Raw genomic sequence first — 20,874 nt, 5'->3', positions numbered from 1 at the left:
GAATTATAAAGGTATTCAAAAAACTGAGTACTCTGACATATTTAGCCCTGCATTTTGAATCATAGCAAATACATTGGTACCAATCACAAACTGATCAGTGGTACTAGTTATAATCTTATGCAGCATAAATCAACTAAAAGTTCTGCAATGGAAGATTGAATGGTGAGTTAAGATGTTTTCAGCATGATATCATGAGAGAGAGAGAGAGAGAGAGAGAGACAAGCTTTATTAACTAGTTTCTATAGTGTACAACCCTTTTCTCATAGTTTTAAACTGAAAACTTTTCTAGAGGTAGAAACTTAACAGCCAAAAAACTTTAAAAGATAGAAGGAAGGCTCAAATCTTGTTCTATAAAGACAGTTTCTGTTCTTTGGTAGCTGGAGAGGTAGCACGGCCAGTGACCTCAATTAAGTGTTGATTAAGGTTTGAGGAAGTAGAGTATCTGCTTCCTAGTTAGCTTGAAAGAGCCTCTTTGAAAAAGACCCCTTAAATTCAAAACTACATAAAGAGGAAAGGTCCCACTGAACTTTCTTTCTGAGAAGTTCTGAGAGAAGAGGACATTTCTACACTATTTTGCTTTATGTTTTGGGAACTTGGAGGAATAGTAGGTTAGTGATAGGCAGAATATATAAAACAGCAAACTTTATCAACTAATCTCCATACTCTTTTCCCCCTAGTTTTAAAACTTGAACTTTGTACCACAGCATTAACAGATAATCTGTAGCTGGCACTGCAGTAGTTTAGCCCTGGTGGGCATTTGATGAAGCTACAAAATAGTAAATCTAAAACGAATCGGAGGAAATTTTTCTTCACTCATTGTGTAATTAAACTCTGGAATTCGTTGCCAGAAAATGTGGTAAAGGCGGTTAGCTTAATGGGGTTTAAAAAAAGGGTTGGACGGCTTCCATCCGTCTATTCTACTCGCTGCCACTCAGAGTTGCAGTCATTTACCGCCCCCCTGATAAGTCCCACTCTTCCTTCCTTACCGACTTTGACGCCTGGCACTCCGTCTTTCTTGAGCCCTCGTCCCCATCATTCTTGGCGACTTTAACATACACACTGACAACCCATCCGACTCATACGCTTCTCAGTTCCTCACTCTAACCTCCTCCTTCAACCTCCAACTGAGCTCCACCACCCCTACTCACCAATCTGGCCACTGTCTTGACCTTGTCCTCTCCTCCACCTGCTCACCCTCCAATTTCTGCGCCTCAGCTCTTCCTCTCTCTGACCATCACCTGCTCACCTTCACACTGCATCACCCTCCCCCTCAGTCCCGCCCAACACTAACCACTACTTCCAGGAATCTCCAGGCTGTCGACCCCCCCACCCTATCCTCTAGTATCTCTGATCTCCTCCCTTCCATCATGTCCTCCGAGTCTGTCGACAAGGCTGTCTCCACTTATAACGCCGCTCTCCTCTGCTCTGGACACCCTTGCACCGTCCAACTCCCGTCCTACAAGGCGTACTAATCCCCAGCCCTGGCTGACCCCTTGCACCCGATACCTTCGCTCCTGCGCCCAATTGGTGGAACGCCTCTGGAGGAAATCTCGCACCCATACTGATTTCATTCACTACAAATTCATGCTATCCTCCTTCCAGTCCCCCCTATTCCTCGCCAAACAGGACTACTACACCCAATTGACTAATTCCCTCAGCTCTAACCCTCGTCATCTCTTCGCCACCCTTAACTCCCTCCTCAAAGTGCCCTCTGCTCCCACCCACCCCCCCCCTCACTCTCTCCTCAAGCACTAGCTGACTTTTTCCGCGACAAAGTGCAGAAGATCAACCTCAAATTCACTACCAAACCATCTCCTCCTCTTCACCCTATAACCCACTCCCTCAACCAACCAACCAACCCAGGCCTCCTTCTCCTCTTTTCCTGATATCACCGAAAAGGAAACCGCCCATCTTCTCTCCTCCTTGAAATGCACCACCTGTTCCTCAGACCCCATCCCCACCAACTTACTTAACACCATCTCTCCTACCGTCACCCCCTCCATCTGTCATATTTTCAACCTCTCTCTCTCCACTGCAACTGTCCCTGACACCTTCAAGCATGCTGTACTCACACCACTCCTCACAAAAACCATCACTTGACCCTACATGTCCCTCCAACTACCGCACCATTTCCCTCCTACCCTTCCTCTCCAAGATACTTGAACGCACCGTTCACAGCCATTGCCTTGATTTTCTCTCCTCTCATGCCATCCTTGACCCGCTTCAATCCGGCTTTCGCCCCCTACACCCGACAGAAACGGCACTATCTAAAGTCTGTAATGACCTGTTCCTTGCCAAATCCAAAGGTCACTACTCCATCCTCATCCTCCTCGACCTATCCGCCGCTTTTGACACTGTCAATCACAATTTACTTCTTGACACACTGTCCTCATTTGGGTTCCTGGGCTCTGTCCTCTCCTGGTTCTCCTCTTATCTCTCCCACCGTACCTTCAGAGTACATTCTCATAGTTCTTCCTCCACCCCCATCCCGCTCTCTGTTGGAGTTCCTCAGGGATCTGTCCTTGGACCCCTTCTTTTTTCAATCTACACCTCTTCCCTGGGCTCCCTGATCTCATCTCATGGTTTCCAATATCATCTTTATGCTGACGACACCCAGCTGTATCTCTCCACACCAGACATCACTGCAGAAACCCAGGCCAAAGTATCGGCCTGCTTATCCGACATTGCTGCCTGGATGTCCAACCGCCACTTGAAACTGAACATGGCCAAGACCGAGCTTATTGTCTTCCCTCCCAAACCTACTTCTCCTCTCCCCCCACTCTCTATCACAGTTGATAACACCCTCATCGTCCCCGTCTCATCTGCCCGCAACCTCGGAGTCATCTTCGACTCCTCCCTCTCCTTCTCTGCGCATATTCAGCAGATAGCCAAGACCTGTCGCTTCTTCCTTTATAACATTAGCAAAATTCGCCCTTTCCTCTCTGAGCACACCAACCGAACTCTCATCCACTCTCTCATTACCTCTCGCCTTGACTACTGCAACCTACTCCTCATTGGCCTCCCACTTTGCCATCTATCCCCCCTTCAGTCCGTTCAGAACTCTGCTGCACGTCTTATCTTCCGCCTGGACCGATACACTCATATCACCCCCCTCCTTAGGTCACTTCACTGGATTCCGATCAGGTAACCTCCACTCTCAAGACAAATCCCTCCTTTCAGCACCCTTCTCCACCACCGCCAACTCCAGGCTCTGCCCTTTCTGCCTCACCTCACCCAATGCCTGGAATAAACTCCCTGAGCCCATACGCCAGGCCCCCTCCCTACCATCTTCAAATCATTGCTCAAAACCCACCTCTCCAATGTCGCTTTCGGCACCTAATCACAACACCTCTACTCAGGAAATCTAGACTACCCAACTTGACATTTCGCCCGTTAGATTGTAAGCTCCTTTGAGCAGGGACTATCCTTTTTGTTAAACTGTACAGCGCTGCGCAACCCTAGTAGCGCTCTAGAAATGTTAAGTAGTAGTAGTTCCTAAAGGAAAAGACCATAGACCATTATTAAAACAGACTTAGGGAAACTCCACTGCTTATTTCTGGGATAAGCAGCATAAAATGTTTTGCACTTTTTGGGATCTTGCCAGGTATTTGTGACCTGGATTGGCCACTGTTGGAAACAGAATGATGGGCTTGATGGACCTTTGGTCTGTCCTAGTATGGCAATACTTATGCACTTATGAATGTAACTTGCTTTGAGCTTGGATTTGGAAAAGACAAGTAAAACTGTGAAATCAAAATTCAAATTCACATTTTAACTTTAAGCATATGGGCAGGAGGGGTGATTCCAAGCATCTTCTCCCCCCTCCAAATGTACATTCTATTTTGACCTATTTATACCACTGAATTTCTGTGCAAATCCATTACACGCTACAAATGATATAATTTATTAACTAATGTAATTGTTAATGCCACATAACTATATTTTATGTATATATTTTTTTGCTAAACTCCCCTTGAATATAATGTTGTTGCTTTGACTCTTACCTGAACATATGTTATTCTCCTCTGTACCAGCTCTGTCAGACCTTTGGCCTCTCTTTCCCGCCAATCACCTGTCCCATCTATTTGGCTGAGGTAGTACAGATCTGTCATTACCGACCTATTAAAATACAATATTAGACATCTTTTCAAATACTATATAAAATGCATGGCTCTAGCAGATCAACAGCACACACTGTACTATAAAGGTGAAAAGTTTGACAACTGGCCTAATTTTCAGCCTTCATTTCAGTGGCAAAGTTCTAGCATCCTACTTAAAGTAATATATGTAGTAATAAATAGAACTCTATATTGTGGTTATACTTTCATAATACTGCTCTGTCTCCCCTCCTCATTGATGATCTACACAGAGGTAAGCAACCCTGTAACATCTTTCTAGTAATGTATGGACTCAATACTATTGAATTAATTTGCTGGCAGACAGAAAGTATACATATGATATAACAGCAATGTTGTTTACAGAGCATGTCCGGGCACAGCCACCAGCAAACTGCAAACCAGGCCCTCGCCGACCAAGGCACTCGTGCCTGATAGCCCTCCGAGATTGGAGACAAGTGGCTGAGCAGGGCCAATTGAAGCAGTCATATCTGGGACCTTGTCCACGGTACTATCTCCAAGGTGGCCACCATGAAACCCAGAACCTGAATGAAATCCCTGGCCTGCTGAGCAGAACAGAGAAGGCGGCAGGAAATTTGGTCGTTTATCCTCAGTTTCTGCACCTTCAGCAGGGAGTGCATCCCAGCCTTCATGCTGAAAATCACCCAGGAGTATCTGAGAAACTGAGAAGGCGACAAACAGCTCTTGGCCAGGTTGACCACCCAACCCAATGATTGTAGAAGACCAAATAAGTGAGCCGTTGCTCGCTTACTCTCCTGAAGGGGGGCAGACTCAGAAAAGATGTCAGGAAGTATTTTTTCACGGAGAGGGTGGTGGATGCTTGGAATGCCCTCCCGCGGGAGGTGGTGGCGATGAAAACAGTAACGGAATTCAAACATGCATGGGATGTGCATAAAGGAATCCTATGCAGAAGGAATGGATACTCAGAAGCTTAGCTACAATTGGGTGGCAGAGCAGGTGGGGGGAAGAGGGGTTGGTGGTTGGGAGGCGAGGATAGGGGAGGGCAGACTTTTATACGGTCTGTGCCAGAGCCGGTGATGGAAGGCGGGACAGGTGGTTGGGAGGCAGGAAAAACTGCTGGGCAGACTTATATGGTCTGTGCCCTGAGAAAGACAGGTACAAATCAAGGTAAGGTATGCACATGAGTTTATCTTGGGCAGACTGGATGGACCGTGCAGGTCTTTTTCTGCCGTCATCTACTATGTTACTGCTGGGAGGAAGCCCAGATTAGCCAATCAAGGGTGCACCCGGATGCCCTCCTGCTGCAGAAAGGCTGCAACAACTATCATGACCTTGGAAAATGTTATGGGCACTGTCATGAGTCCGAAGAGCAGCGCTTAGAACTGGTAATATTCCCCAAGCACACAAAAGCAGAGGAAGTGCTGATGAAGCGGCCAAACAGTAATTTGTAAGTATGCCTCTGAGATCCAATGAGGTGAGAAACTCTCTCGTCTGCATGGCTGCAGTGACTGACCGTGAGATCTCCATCCGAAAGTGGTGAACCTTGAGGGCTGTTGACAACCTTGAAATTGAGAACAGGATGAAAAGTCTCCTTTTTTTGGGGGGACCACAAAGTAGAAGGAATATCATCCGCGTCCTGATGAGGAGGCTAAATGGGAATATGTAAGTACACCTCTGTGAGATCCAACGAGGTGAGAAACTCTCCTGACTGTACGGCTGCGACAACTGACTGCGAGGTCTCCGTCCGAAAATGGCGAACCCTGAGGGCTCTGTTGACAACCTTGAGATTGAGAACTGGACGAAATGTCCCTTCTTTTTTGGGGACCACAAAGTAGATGGATTATCATCCGAGTCCTTGTTCTGACTGCAGTACCTCCAGAATTGTCCCCATGCGCAAGAGTACAGCGAGCATGGATCTGACAGCCACCACCTTGCACTGTGACTTCACAAAGAAGTCTGCCAGGGAATACGCCAACTCCAACGTAGCTGTCCTGAATGACTTCCAAGACCCACTGGTCTAACGTCACCCTGGCCCACTCCCCAAGAAACAGTGACAACTGACCTACAATCATCACTCCTGGGGAATGGACCAGGGCTCCATCACTGTGCGGCATGGGCGGCCGGCGCAGCCCTGGAGGAAGAGGCGCCCAGACGCCTATCCCTGCAAAAGGGCTGCTGCTTCTGCTGAAAGCGCTGCCTATGAAAAGAACCAGACCTGCCCAGTTCTGGGTGGAGGTAGAAGCGGCAACTCTAGGCATATTCTCAGGCAAGCACTACCCCTTGGACTCCCCAAGATCCTTCATTTTCTCCAAATCCTTGCCAAACAAGAGCCTGCCCCAAAAGGGCAACCATGCTAGATGGGCCTTAGAGGCTGTATCCGCAGACCTGTGCTGCAGCCACAGCCAGAAATGAGTCGTCACTGCCAAGGCGACCTCCGTCGCAAAGGTCCGCAAGAGATCATAAAGCAGATCTGCCAGACAGGTCAGCCTCACTTCCAAGGATAGAAGGAATTGCACTAACTCCACCACCAAAGATGCCTGCTGAACCCAGGAGAGGCACGCCACGGCAGCATAAGAGCACAAAATTGAGGCCTGCATGCCCAACACTCAAAGGAGTGGAGGAGTAGCCTAGTGGTTAGTGAAGCGGGCTTTGATCCTGGTGAACTGGATTCGATTCCCACTGCAACTCCTTGTTAATCTGGGCAAGTCACTAACCTTCCATTGCCCCAGGTACAAAATAAGTACATATATATGCAAACCGCTTTGATTGCAACCACAGAAAGGTTGTATATCAAGTCCCTCCCTCTCTTCCCTCCTAAAAGCAGATTCCAATTTGCGGTCCTGCACATCTTTAAGGGCAGTGCTGCCTTCCACAGGCAAGTCCAGATGGCTTGTTCACCTTTGCGGACACATGTTGTGGCAAAAACATCTTCTTAGTGATTGCGGTAATGAGGGAGCCCACCCTGGGAATTCTCAACACCTCCAACTCACTGCTGGTAGTGGGTACAAACACGCCATAGCCCGTGCCACTCTCAGCCCAGCATCTGGGGTATCCCACTGACTGGAGTTCAGGACCTTCATAGTCTCATGGATATGAAAGGTCCAAGGAGGGCACTTCATGCCCAATATCAAGGGGTGAGAGTAAGGCTCCATGGGCAAGGGGTAAGGAGAAGAGATGTTAAGCGTCTCCAAAAATCTGGTGATAAGAGCTGGTAGCTCCTACTGGTGGAACAATCTAGCTGCCGTAGGGTCGTCTCCATCTTCAGGAGGAAGTACTCTCTACTCCAAGTGGTCAGAAAGGGGCGTGGTCCGATCCTACTGACAAAGGGCCCACCAAGCCCTGATCAGAGACCACGGCACCTCCACGTGTGCCCTCTTAACTGGGGCACACAACAGAAACTCCCTGGGCAGCAGCAGAAGGCTGCCTCCCCCTAGCCCACTTGAGCAAGGATGCTTTGTGCATAAGGGGCACAAACTCCGGGGAAAAGGGAAAGTTCCCAGCCGCAGAACAACCTGGGAATCTTGAATCCAGATCCAACGCCTATGCCGAAAGGCCCAACCCTGAGACAGACCCATGACGCACCTCTGACACCATGCTGGCCTCAAAATCTGCCGTCAAAAGAAACAAAAATGTTGCTCACGAGAGAGCGGTCTGACGTGATCCCTGCGGATCCCGCCCCCAACTTGCATGCATCCATACCCAAAGTGGTCTTACCTGACTCTGGCATCCAAGGGCTCTGGGAGGCCGCAATGACAAGTGGCACACCTACCCGATGTTGCTCTCCGGTTCCCACACTAGGAGAAGCGCTTAATGGATTCTGTGGCACCAACATCCCTTGCAGCCAAAGACTCGACGGAGCAGAAAGAAATCCCCACCACATAGCGGTTCCTAGCAAACCCGAGTTGCTGCCAGTTCAGCTCCAACTGCCCGATGCTGCAACTAACCTGAAAACAGAACTGTTTTTTTGTTTTTTTATTAACAAGGAAGAAGATTGTAAAGAAAGAAAATAAAGCCAAAACAGGTACTAGGAATACTTTGTTGATGGCTGAGCACCGGCCCCACCAGGTATACACCCTGAAGGTGCACTAGGGATCTCTCAACCTCAGTAGCTCAAACTAAGCCCGAGGGACAAGCCAGGAGCCTCCCTCAATCTAGAGCTGCAGCTGCTAGAGAGAATACTGAAGGAGTAGTTGGCTGCACAGTACCTTGTATGGCAGAGCTCTGCGTTCTCTATCTCCACCTGCTGGTAGATGGACATAACCCACAAGTCTCTGGATTGATCTGTGGGACGCTATGGAACAGATGTTCTCCAAAGATAGCAGGATATCAATCCTCACACTAAAAATGACTGCATATGATCAAAACTGTGTCTAAAAGACTACTAGTTTCTAGTGTGCTTAAAAGTATATGGGATGCCTCACATCATGATAGTCATATGGGGTTATTCACTAGTATGGCGTATAGCTTTTAAAACTGAAAAAAAAATCAACTCCTTGGGATGGCAGGGATATTGAAGCCAGAGGTATGTTAGTACTCACAGTACTCTTATGTTATTTCCTACAACTACTACTTTCTCCAAGAAAAAGCAAGATATTCTGTTCTCCCACATGGGAATCTCTACCTAAAGATTACATTAAAAAGGTAAGGGGAATAGAACTATTAACAATGCCACTGGCAAACATTTTTTGTTGACAATAACAGGCTTATTTTCGAAAGAGGACGACCAAATCGGCATAATTGAAAGCCGATTTTGGGCGTCCCCAACTGCTTTCTGTCACAAGGACGACCAAAGTTCACGGGGGCGTGTTGGAGGTGTGGCGAAGGCGGGATTTGGGTGTGCCTAACAGATGGGTGTCCTCGACCCATAATCGAAAAAGAAGGGTGTCCCTGACGAGCACTTGGACGAATTTACTTGGTCCTTTTTTTGTTACGACCAAGCCACGAAAAGGTGCCCAAACTGACCAGATCACCACCGGAGGGAATCCGGGATGACCTCCCCTTACTTCCCCAGTGGTCACTAACCCCCTCCCACCCTCAAAAAAAATATTTAAAAATATTTTTTGCCACGCTCAAATGCCATACTCAGGTCCATCGCAGCAGTATACAGGTCCCTGGAGCAGTTTTAGTGGGTGCAGTGCACTTCAGACGGACCCAGGCCCATCCCCCCACCTGTTAAACTTGTGGTGGTCCCCAAAACCCACCACAAACCCACTGTATCCATATCTAGGTGGCCCCCTTCACCCGTAAGGGCTATGGTAGTGGTGTACAGTTGTGGGTAGTGGGTTTTTTGGGGGGGTTGGGGGGCTCAGCACACACGGTAAGGGAGCTACACACCTGGGAGCAATTTCTGAAGTCCACTGCAATGCCCCCTAGGGTGCCTGGTTGGTGTCCTGGCATATCAGGGGGACCAGTGCACTACGAATGCTGGTTCCTCCCATGACCAAAGGGCTTGCATTTGGTCGTTTCTGAGATGGGCGTCCTCAGTTTCCATTATCGCCGAAAATCAGAAACGACCAAGTCTAAGGACGACCATCTCTAAGGTCGACCTAAATTTCCAGATTTGGGCGTCCCCGACCGTATTATCAAAACAAAAGATGAACATCCATCTTGTTTCGATAATACGGGTTTCCCCGCCCCTTCACAGGGATGTCCTGCGAGGATGACCTCAGAAAAACTTGGGTGTCCCTTTCGATTATGCCCCCTCAATATGTCATGTTTAACATTTTCCTTTTGTTTTGTGTTTTTATATAAAAATGCAACCTTGAAATAATAAAAACGGCTCCTAGGGAAAATGGAGTAGGATTGTAAACCTCAAAAATATCTTGCAAGACAACCTGACCAATCTGCTGTTGAGTCAAGTATCTTTGTTTAAACAGTAGACAGATATGCATTTATGGAGAACTCAGTACTGTATGTAGCCTTCCAGATCTCTTCCATGGAAGCTAGTCTCAGATGGCTTGTTCACCTTTGTGGACACATGTTGTGGCAAAAACATTAGACGGACAATTGGATGGTTGAAAATGAAGTCCAACACCACCTTAGACAGAAATATAGGATGCATGCACTAAACCAACTTATTAACGAAGGGCTTGGAACTCAGACCATGCACACCAAGTGACTGGCAACAAATATTTAACCTTCCAAATTGGGCACTTTAGACTCACAAGAGTCTAATGGCTAAAAGGGCTTTTCATCAGATGGATGAATACCATGATGTGATCCCAAGACACATCAGGTAATCTGATGGTATGCTTTAACAGAAGCAAGGCCTGCATAAATCTAACAACTAAAGGATACACAGAGATATGTTTATCTTCTACAAGATAGTGATAAGCACCAATTTCATTCAGGTAAAACCTGTGAATTTTATAATTGGATTTTGAAAGATGTACATGGGGTTTAATCAGTTCTTGTATGGGATCTTTTCCTCACAGCAGATGGCAAACCTCTTCCATTTAAAACCATATCAGCTTCAAGTGAAATTTCTGCTAGATACAAGAAAACATAAGGGATATGATCAGGCAGGTTTAACTGAATGCTACTACCCCTCAACATGCAGGCTGTGAAACCTGTAAACTTCAGACATGTTGAAGCCTGTAAGACGATCATGCAAAGAACATTAATAGAATTGTGCAGTATGTCTTTATTTGATATTTTGGTAACTCACCAGCTAGTCCCTAATGCACTCTCAGTGGACTCAGCTAGGCCAACAATGATGTCCAACCTCAAGGTTTTAGCAAGACATTGCTCCAGTGATATGAGACAAATGATACTGACATGCCCTCCCCTACCCCTTGAGCACAGAGCTTGGATCTTTTCCTTGATGCCCCTTTTGATCTCCTGACAGGTTAGATGATCTTGTGAGAGAGAGTCTGAGGGTTACTGCTGACAGAAACATTTCTTTGCCAAATGTGCTTTTTTTTGCTATCATATACAACTTTTCTTGAGCTTGCTCTCCAAAGTGCATAATGAAGATTCTAAGTACTGGATTCAGAACTGTTTTCTTGTGGAGTGAAAACAAAACATCTGATTGGATATGAATCTGCCTCTGGAGTAGAAAGTTGCATGGGGACAGAAATCTAACCCATCCCCGCAAGAACTTAATGGCACCTAAAAAAATTCCAGAGGTAACCAGGGGTCATGAGAATGGGAAAATCCTGAGAACGGAGAAAAATTCTCATGACTGATGAGACCACCGCTGTACACGCCATATAGGCAACATGCAGGACCAGCAGCCGTTTAGACGGACGCATCTCTGCCCACCGTCACGCAGTTGCGAAGACCACGGCCCGTGCTGGAGAAAACGTGGCCAAACATGCCAGAGCAAAGGACGGACAGAGTCAGGCAAGTCCAAGTGGCCAGGTGCGTAGCTGGAGCCAAGGAAGGAAACGCCAGCAAGAGCCAGAGGCAGCGGAGCCAAGCAAGACCCGACAGCCGATAACAGAATAAGATGAAATGCAATGGATGCAGCCAGAACTAAATCAGGCTCGACTTCCGGGTCCAAGGTCAGCTGTCGACAAGATGGAATTGCCGGAGTAGGAGCTGGGCAAGGCTCCACGGCAGGAGCTGGATGGAGCTGGGCAAGGCTCCTTGGCTGCAGCCAGTCAGGGCCAGGCGCTACTGCTGAATCCATAGCCAGGAAAGGTTCTACGGCCAGGAACTTGGCAAGGCTCTACAGACGGAGCCAGAATCAAGGTCGACAGCCAAGGACGGGCACCATGAAACATGAAGCCCCCCGCATGCCCATCCAAGAAAGGCTGCAGAAAACGGGTGCAGAAAAGAACCACCATAGGGACTGTTGCTGCAGACAGCCCGACCGAAGAACTCAGGGGAAAACCTGTGCTACTACTCCAGCAGAGGTAAGGCTGAGAGATGCTGTGACCTCTGGAACAGCGAAAAGGCAAGGAACAGGTAACCAAGGTGAGAAAGGCAGCAGGAGGAGGAAAAGCAGGAACCACATAGGGCCCAAAAAGCCCTAGAGGTTCGGTGCCGCTGACCCGCCAAGGGAGCTGGGGGGAGGGGGAGGGGTTTGAGGTGCGTCCGTCTGGCTCCTTCGGGTCAGGGGTTGCGAGTGGCGGCCGGGGAAAGTGAATCAGCCTGGGAAGGGGAGACGGGCCGTTACCTTCCTTCTGTCCGGTAGTTGGGGGTGGAGGGAAAGGACACGGAGCCCCCCCCCCCCCCCCCGACCTGTTTCCGGTTTCCAGCAGCAGCAGCATTTCCTGCCTCTTTCAGTGAAAGGTGTTTCGATTCTGCTGTACACGTTGCCTCTCTCCACGTTCCTACTTTGATCCTCTGCAGGACTGAACTGGTTCAGCCTCTTCTGCAAAGGAGACTCGGCAACCCCAGATGATCATTTTTCCCCAAAGACAGTCTTGACCGTTTTTCGGTATGAACTGGGTTTGCCACTTTAGTCCACTTAAAAAGAACATGTGCATTACTTGGCTACACTCCCTCAGATGCAGACGCAATAAATATATAGGCACCTTAGAGCAAGAGAAAAGATGTGAAAAACACAAGAAAAATCCTAGGGAGGCTCTTCGTCTGTTAGATATTCCACTCTTTCTCACCCTTTAAATCGTTTTGTTTCACACTTTTTAGTTGTAAAGGATTCTGTATTCACAAAACAGGCCAGAAGTTAAGAAAAGAGGAAACTTGTATAGAAACAACTGTAATTAAACTCTGGAATTCATTGCTAGAGAATGTAGTAAAAGCACTTAGCTTAGTGGGGTTTAAAAAAGCTTTGGATAGCATCCTAATAGAAAAGTCCATAAGCCATTATTAAAATGGGTTTGGGGAAAATCCACAGCTTATTTATAGAATAAGCAGCATAAAATGTGTTGTACTGTTTTGGGATCTTGCCAGGTACTTGTGACCTGGATTGGCCACTGTTGGAAACAGGATGATGGGCTTGTTGGACATTTGGTTTGTCCCAGTATGGCAATACTATGTACTACTTATGCCAGAGAGACAGAGCAGACTGCCAAGCTCTGTAGGAGATCTGCCTAGCCGAATACTGCAAAGGTGAAAACAGAAGGCCACCACAGAGAAGGGCTCTAGGGGACCGAAGACCCTCCACGGACCAGAAGAGACCAAAGAACCCTTGCAGGAGAAGGAGAGAACTGAGCCCTCACGGGAGACAAGTGCCTGGGTCTAAAGACCAGCCAGAATGAAGTGTACCGAGAAGGCCCCCCACCTGGGGGGGAATGGATGAACCCCACAAGCAAGAGGCCCTGATGAGAAGCCGCTGGGTCAACAGAAAAACCATTGAGCCTCAAAGGTGACAGAAGAAATGGAAGGACCTTTGTGAGACCAGAAAGACTTCCAGAGTAGACAGAACCAAGAACATCTACAGGATCCTACAGGAGCAAATTGACCAGAGAACCGGCTCAGTTAAGGTCCAGCAAGAACCGCCAGAAAAGGCAAGTCAGTAGAGCTGGCGAGCTAAGCGGAGAAACTACCCAACAGCCCTAACAGGGCAGAGAGAAGCAAAGCAAGCAACCACGGCCGTCACGTGACTCATGAAGAGATACCACTTGACCTCAAGTACAAGGGAGGGCCCCCGTTAATGAGCTGAAACCCATCAAGACACCCGCCAGAATGGCAGGCAGTGAGATCTAAGATAGGAACAGACTCCAACATTACCTGGAACTGAAAAATAACAGAAGGCTTTAAAGCAGCCAGAGGGCTGGAAGCCCATTCCTGAAAAAGGAAAAAGGGCGGGAGAGAAACAAAAAAAAAATAACAAGGCTGGGCTTTGGAAGAATCCCAGTAATCCCGCTGCATTTCTTTCTTTCTTTTTAAGTTCAAAACCTACCAAACCCACGCAACACGGGTGAAGGCCTGAGCACCACCAAAAAGCTGGAAGGTAGACTGAATGAAGTGCGAGAAAGAGCAGCCAAACCTACTGTGCCGACTGAACAAGACCGCCCCAGCAACCATGACCGACACACCGCAGGAACTGAGCAAATGCCAGCCCGAGCGTAGAGCGGGAACTGCACTAGGTTGGAGCATTTCTTATTTTTTTAATATAAACTCAGCTGAAGCATGAGAAGCAAGATGGCGGAAGCTGGAGAAAGAACAGACCTGGAGCCCACCAAAACACACAGATATGTTTCCTTCGCCCAGCCCGGAGAGGCACCCAGGACCAGACTTGCAAAGGGGGAAGCCGCAAGCCATATACAAGCATGCAGCACCACTCGCGATGGTCTTAGGCTGAAACCGCCAGAGCACCAGTGCTACCACAGCATAAAATGGAGTCAGTGCAGGGAGGCATGGCCTAATGGTTAGTGCAGCAGGCTTTGATCCTGGCAACCTGGGTTTGATTCCCACTGCATTTCCTTGTGACCTTGGGCAAGTCACTTAACCCTCCATTGCCCTAGGTACAAAAACTTAGATTGTGAGCCCTCTAGGGACACAGAAAGTACCTGCATATAATGTATGCAGCACTGCATACGTCTAGTAGCGCTACAGAAATGATTAGTAGTAGTCATAGAAGTAGTGCATGCAAATCTCTCTCATGCATATTTACTGTGGATATCCTAAAAAACTGATTGGCTAGGTGTGTCTCAAGGACTGGGCTGAGAACCCCTGCTCTAGAAACCACATAATGGTGAATATGAAAGCACTGGAAGTGCTCTAAACACAATTGCTGTAATTGTCATAGTAATCACTGCGCTTGGGCTACATTTGGAAGTATTTGAAGTTTACCACCACAAAATAAGAAATCTCTCTTTTTAAAATATGAATTCATTATGGCAATTCTATTTTTTCCACAGGAGAAATAAAAGGGTGGTTTGCTCTGTAATATTGTCCCAAGTAATTTCCAAGAAATTAGTTAAATTAAAAGATTCAAGTGAGAACACATCAGGTTCACCTTCCCTCTGGTTCATCTGTAGTACCACCATACATTTCTAGGTAAATAGGAAGAAGAACTAAGGAAATTCTTGTTTGCTCTTTCTCCCCACCCTCATACATAATTGCCTTTGTAGCTTGTTTATAATCAAGAAGTTTTATTTGTCAGTCTTATAGATAACATCTGCAATGCCTAAACACCTGTGAGGAACTAATTGATAAAACTAATTTTTACACTAAGTGAAAAGAGGAAGGCCTTCCATCCTGTTGACTCTGTCAAAAATGGGCCCGCTTTGCTTTTATATATAGTTTTGATTAACTAATTTTTGGGTGGGGAGCACCTCAGATATAATTAGCTTTAAGTCACAGCACTGCGAATTAGCCGCACCAATGGGCCGATGATCAGAAGCAAACGCAGGCGCTAGAGGCTGTTCGTGCCATACTAGCACCTGTGTTTGCTACTGCACCATGATCAGAGCCCCCGAGCGCGTGAAACAACGCACTTGCGGGCTCTGAAAGCAAATAGCATGCAAATGCATGCAAAAAAGGCTCTTAGCGCAAGTAGCATGCAAATGCATGCTAAACCTAATCATCCCCAATGAACAGTGACCAGCGTGCCAAAGACTGGTTTGCTGGCCGCGGCAAACCCTACGCCAGCTAAGAGCTGGCGTTAGGGTTTGAAGACCATTGGGGAGGAATGATGAGCCCTGTACAGCATGCATTTGCATGCTAGCAGACCCCCATTCCCCCTAATGAAGCAACCCCCCCCCCCCAGCAGGAACCAACAACCCGACAGACAACCCCCGCACCCCCCCCCCCCCCCCAGGAACCGGGGGCTGGAGGTCCGGAGCACCTCCGGTCCCCCTGATCCCCCCCCCCGACGCAGGTTCGAGGGGGGGGCCTGGAGATCCAGTGGGTCTCCAGCCCCCCCTAACCCCCCTAGCATTGGCAAGAGGTCCCTGGTAGCCCAGTGGGCTGCGGTCAATTCCTCCACCCCCCTCCACCTTGGATTGGATGAGGAAGGTGACCTCCCCTCCTCTTCCTTCGGTGCTGCCTGCAAAATGGCGGCACCCAGCCCTGCCCACTGTATCCTGGGATGCGCTGGGCGGGGCTTCACAACCTATAAGGGAGTTTCCAGCCCCCCTCCCCCCTGGCACCTGTGTCAGGGGTGTGTGTGTTGGGGGGGACAGGAGGTCCGCCGGATCTCCAGCCCCCATTTCGCCTTGCTCGGGACAGGGGTAGTTAGGGTTTGGTGGTCCCATGGACCTCCAGCCCCTGTGTTTGACAGGTCTAGGCTTCTGACAGCCCAGACCTGTCAAACAACTGTGGGAGGATTGTGCCTGAGTGCATGCTCAGGCACAATCCTCCTGCACTTCTATCCCATGATCAGAGAGAATTGTGTGCTTAAATCTGCATGCAATTATCTCTGATCATAGGTGCAGTAAAGCCCCGCGCTGTTCCAGCGCTATTTTTAGAGCACTGTTTGGAACAGTGCGGGGCTTTTGATCATCTGCCCACAAGTGAACTTCTCAATTAAACCTGACAAAGAGGCCTAAGAACTCACAACGTGCACTAAAATATCATCAGTGAAGGCTTCCACTTTGATTCCTGAAACAGATACCCTAGATGGCTTGCTTCTCCCCTATACTACTTAATAAGGCAGTGATTCCCAAACCTGGTCCTGGAGGCACCCCAGCTAGTCAGGTTTTCAGGATATCCACCATGAATATTCACGAGACAGATTTGAATGCACTGCCTCCACTGTATGCAAAGCTCTTCAATGAATATTCATTGTGGAAATCCTGAAAACCTGACTGGCTAGGGTTCCTCCAGGACCAGGTTTCAGAACCACTATAATAAGGGTTCCAATGTTAAAACAAACATAGGAGAGAAAAGGTAGCCATGCCCAGTATCCCACTGCAGGATACATTTTTCTGATAAATGCCTATTTAGCCAGCATCATTGTTTGGAACCAATTATACAAGGTCTTCACAGTATGCCTGAAAAAAAAAAAAGACTCTAAATTGAAACTGCCAAAGTATAAAGAATATTCCCACTTCACTTTGTCAAATGTCTTTTCAGTATCAAAGAATTAGCAATGAAGGGGTATCCCTTAAACAGTGCTCTATCAATGCTAGAAAAGTAAGTTTTTCACCGGGTATCAACCCCCGCTTTTGATGCTTTTCATTAGCTCAGTAACTAGGGCCACCTATTTGCCATTAATTTTGTTAGACCTTTTATATCAAAGTTGATCAATGAAATGAGCCAGTATGGTTGCTGTTTCCATGGCTCTTTACTAAGCTTCATAATCAGGGGTATAAGTTGTATGCATATCAGGTGAGGCTGCCTCTTGTGTAGTGGTCTTGTGAAGACGGGCCATGGGAGTCACGTGGACTGTGGAGGCCATGTGGCCGAGCAATCTCAACATCTGCCGAACTGTGATCCGCTGAGACCCTCGTACCCAGGAGATCAGGGACAAAAGATTGTCCGTCCTGGCCTCGGGGAGGTAGGCATGAGCCGTCTGGGAGTCCAGCAGAGCTCCTATGAATTCTAGTCTTTGAACTGGAAGAAGATGGGACTTTGGATAATCACAAACCCCAGTAGCTCCAGGAGTTGAATAGTCACCTGCATGGACTGTAGAGCTCCTGCCTCAGAGGTGTTCTTTACCAGCCAATCGTCGAGATAAGGGAACAGATGCACTCCCAGTCTGCGTAGAGATGCCGCCACTACAGCCAGGCAGTTCGTGAACACCCTGGGTGCAGAGGCGAGACCAAAGGGTAGCACACAGTACTGAAAATGCTGTCTGTGAGCTGGCGGTATCGGGATGTGAGTATAAGCATCCTTTAAGTCCAGAGAGCATAGCCAATCGTCTTGCTGAATCATGGGAAGAAGGGTGCCCAGGGAAAGCATCCTGAACTTTTCTCGGATCAGATACTTGTTCAGGGCCCTTAGGTCTAGGATGGGACGCATCCCCCGTTTTCTTTTCCACAAGGAAGTACCTGGAATAGAATCCCAGCCCTTCCTGCCCCGGTGGCACGGGCTCGACCGCATTGGCGCTGAGAAGGGCAGAGAGTTCCTCTGCAAGTACCTCCTTGTGCTGGAAGCTGAAAGACTGAGCTCCCGGAGGGCAATTTGGAGGTTTTGAGATCAAATTGAGGGTGTATCCGAGCCGGACTATTTGAAGAACCCACTGGTCAGAGGTTATAAGAGGCCACCTTTGTTGAAAAAACTTTAACCTCCCTCCGACCGGCAGATCGTTCAGCACAGACACTTTTATCTCGGCTATGCTCTGCTGGAGCCAGTCAAAAGCCCGTCCCTTGCTTTTGCTGGGGAGCCGCAGGGGTCTGTGGAGGCGCACACTGTTGACGAGAACGAGCGCGCTGGGGTTTAACCTGCGCAGGCTGGCAGGTGGATTGTACCTACGCTTACCGTAAGCGTAAGAAGCATTCCTCCTTCCCCCATAAAAACGTCTACCAGAAGAGGTAGATGCTGAAGGCGTCCGATGGGAGAGCTTGTCGAATGCGGTGTCCTGCTGGTGGAGCTGTTCTACCACCTGCTCGAAGCGCTCACCAAAAATATTATCCCCCCGGCAAGGAGCATCCGCAATCCGCTGCTGGACTCTATTCTCCAGGTCAGAGGCACGCAGCCATTAGAGTCTGCACATCACTATACCCTGAGCAGCGGCCCAGGACGCAACATCAAAAGTATCGTAGGTACCCCTGGACAGGAATTTCCTACACGCCTTCAGCTGCCTGACCACCTCCTGAAAAGGCTTGGTCTGCTCCGATGGGAGCTTATCGACCAAGTCCGCCAACTGCCGCACATTGTTCCGCATATGGATGCTCGTGTAGAGCTGGTATAATTGGATCTTGGACACGAGCATAGCAGAATGGTAGGCCTTACTCCCAAAAGAGTCCAGAGTCTTAAATTCACGGCCCGGGGGCGCCGAGGCATAATCTCTACTATTCTTGGCTTTCTTGAGAGCCGAGTCCACAACTCCATAGTCATGGGGCAACTGAGTCCTCATCAACTCCGGGTCCCCATGGACTCAATACTGGGACTCAACCTTTTTGGGAATGTGGGGGTTACTTAACGGTTTCGTCCAGTTCGCCATCAATGTCTGCTTCAGGACATTATGAAGGGGAACAGTGGACGACTCCTTAGGTGGTGAAGGATAGTCCAGGACCTCAAACATCTCAGCCCTGGGCTCATCCTCAGTAACCACTGGGAAGGAATTGGCCATAGACATTTCCCGGACAAAGGATGAGAAAGACAGACTCTCAGGGGAGAACACTTTCTCTATGGCGAAGGAAGACCACAAGACTCCTCGTCAGAGAAATACCTGGTGTCTTCCTCCGCCTCCCACGAGGCCTCAACATTGGTATCGGACACAAGTTCATGAACTTCAGTCCGAAGCCGAGCCCATCTCGACGCCGAAAAACCGGTCCCCTACAGCGGTGCCGAGAAGACGACTCCCATACCGGCGGAGACAAAGCTCCCTCCAGCGACGTTGGCGGGGAGTCCTCCTGGGTGGCAGCGGACACCGGTGCTGCAAGCGGTACCGGCGTCTCAGTCCGCACCATGGGCGGAGAGCCAACTGCCGCGTGACTCGACAGTACCGCCAGCGCAGGCACCGGCGGTACCGGAGCTGGAGGTCGCAGCAGCCCTTCCAGAATCTCTGGAATTATGGCTCTGAGGCACCTGTCCAGAGTGGCTGTCGAGCAAGGCAGTGGGTCCGGTACCGGCAACGAGCTGAGAATCTGTCTGGGGCGCGGAGGCGGTACCGGGCTGTCCGAAGCAGAGAGCATAGTCACCTCTTCCAAGGAGGGCGAGCGGTCCTCCTGGCATCGACGCTTCACGGGTACCGAATCCTTCGGTGACCCGGAGGTCTTGGTACCGTGACGGGAAGGTGACCAATGATGGTGCTTTTTCGCCTTCGCGCGAAGCACAACATCGGAACCTCCCAGTACTGACGAGAAAGACGTGGAATCCAAACGTCTCCTCGGGGCCAGGTCCGAAGGTGGTCGGTCCCTGGGGGCCTTCACCGCAGGAGCCCTCGAGGCAGGTGGAGACCCACTCGATGGCTCACTTCTACCAGCGTGAGACCTCTGGACAGCCATCACCTGCACTCCGGACATCGATGCTCCCTCTGATGCCAACATCGATACCGGCGATGACCTCGGTACCACTGGCTCCGTTGACGTCGAAAGACCAGACGAGGCTCCGAACAGGATGTTCCACTGAGCCAATCTTGCCGCTTGGGTCCTCTTTTTTAACTGGAGGCACAAAGTACAGGCGTTCGGGTGATGACCAGCCCTGAGGACCTGAAGACACGAAACGTGCCTAACAGTGAGCGAGATCATCCGGTGGCACCGCGTGCACTTCTTGAAGCCGCTGGCAGGCTTCGATGACATGGGCGGAAAAATCGCGCCGGCAAGGTCAAACGCGATGATGCCGAAAAAAGGGGCACCAAAAAAGGGAAAAGACCCGGACGGGCGGAAACAGGCCGCGCTCGGAAAAGAAAAGAAACTTACCGGACAAACTTCTACGAAGTAAAGGAAACAAAACAAACACCTTTTTTTTTTCTTCTTTCAAACACACGAGAGGAGAGGAAGAAACTAGCCGAAAGGCACGAAAAACCGTGCGAAGAACGTGACGAGGGCCTCTCTGGGGCTGCGAAAGCGAATGATACATACCTGTAGCAGGTGTTCTCCGAGGACAGCAGGCTGATTGTTCTCACGACTGGGTTGACGTCCACGGCAGCCCCCACCAACCGGAACAAAAACCTTATGGGCGGTCCCGCACGCAGGGCACGCCCACCGCGCATGCGCGGCTGTCTTCCTGCCCGTGCGTGACTGTTCCCGCTCAGTTGAATGACAAGCAAAGGAATGAGGAAAAAAACACAACTCCAAAGGGGAGGAGGGAG

The 20,874-nt window shown here is 49.1% G+C and overlaps 1 protein-coding gene across 9 annotated transcripts in view; it reads right to left on the bottom strand.

Annotated features, from left to right (window-relative positions):
* FUT8 (fucosyltransferase 8) overlaps positions 1-20,874 on the bottom strand; it is a 510,310-nt gene that overhangs the window by 184,278 nt on the left and 305,158 nt on the right. For all 9 annotated transcript variants that reach the window (XM_030215545.1, XM_030215544.1, XM_030215552.1 and 6 more), the window contains one exon: positions 4,005-4,119. In XM_030215545.1, coding sequence (XP_030071405.1) covers positions 4,005-4,119 — 115 coding nt within the window. The remainder of the gene's footprint in view (positions 1-4,004; positions 4,120-20,874) is intronic.

The sequence above is a fragment of the Microcaecilia unicolor genome, chromosome 9 (assembly GCF_901765095.1).
Source record: "Microcaecilia unicolor chromosome 9, aMicUni1.1, whole genome shotgun sequence".
Lineage (NCBI taxonomy): Eukaryota > Metazoa > Chordata > Amphibia > Gymnophiona > Siphonopidae > Microcaecilia > Microcaecilia unicolor.
The sequence above is the reverse complement of the archived record's forward strand: the minus strand, read 5'-3'. Positions and strand labels throughout refer to the sequence as shown.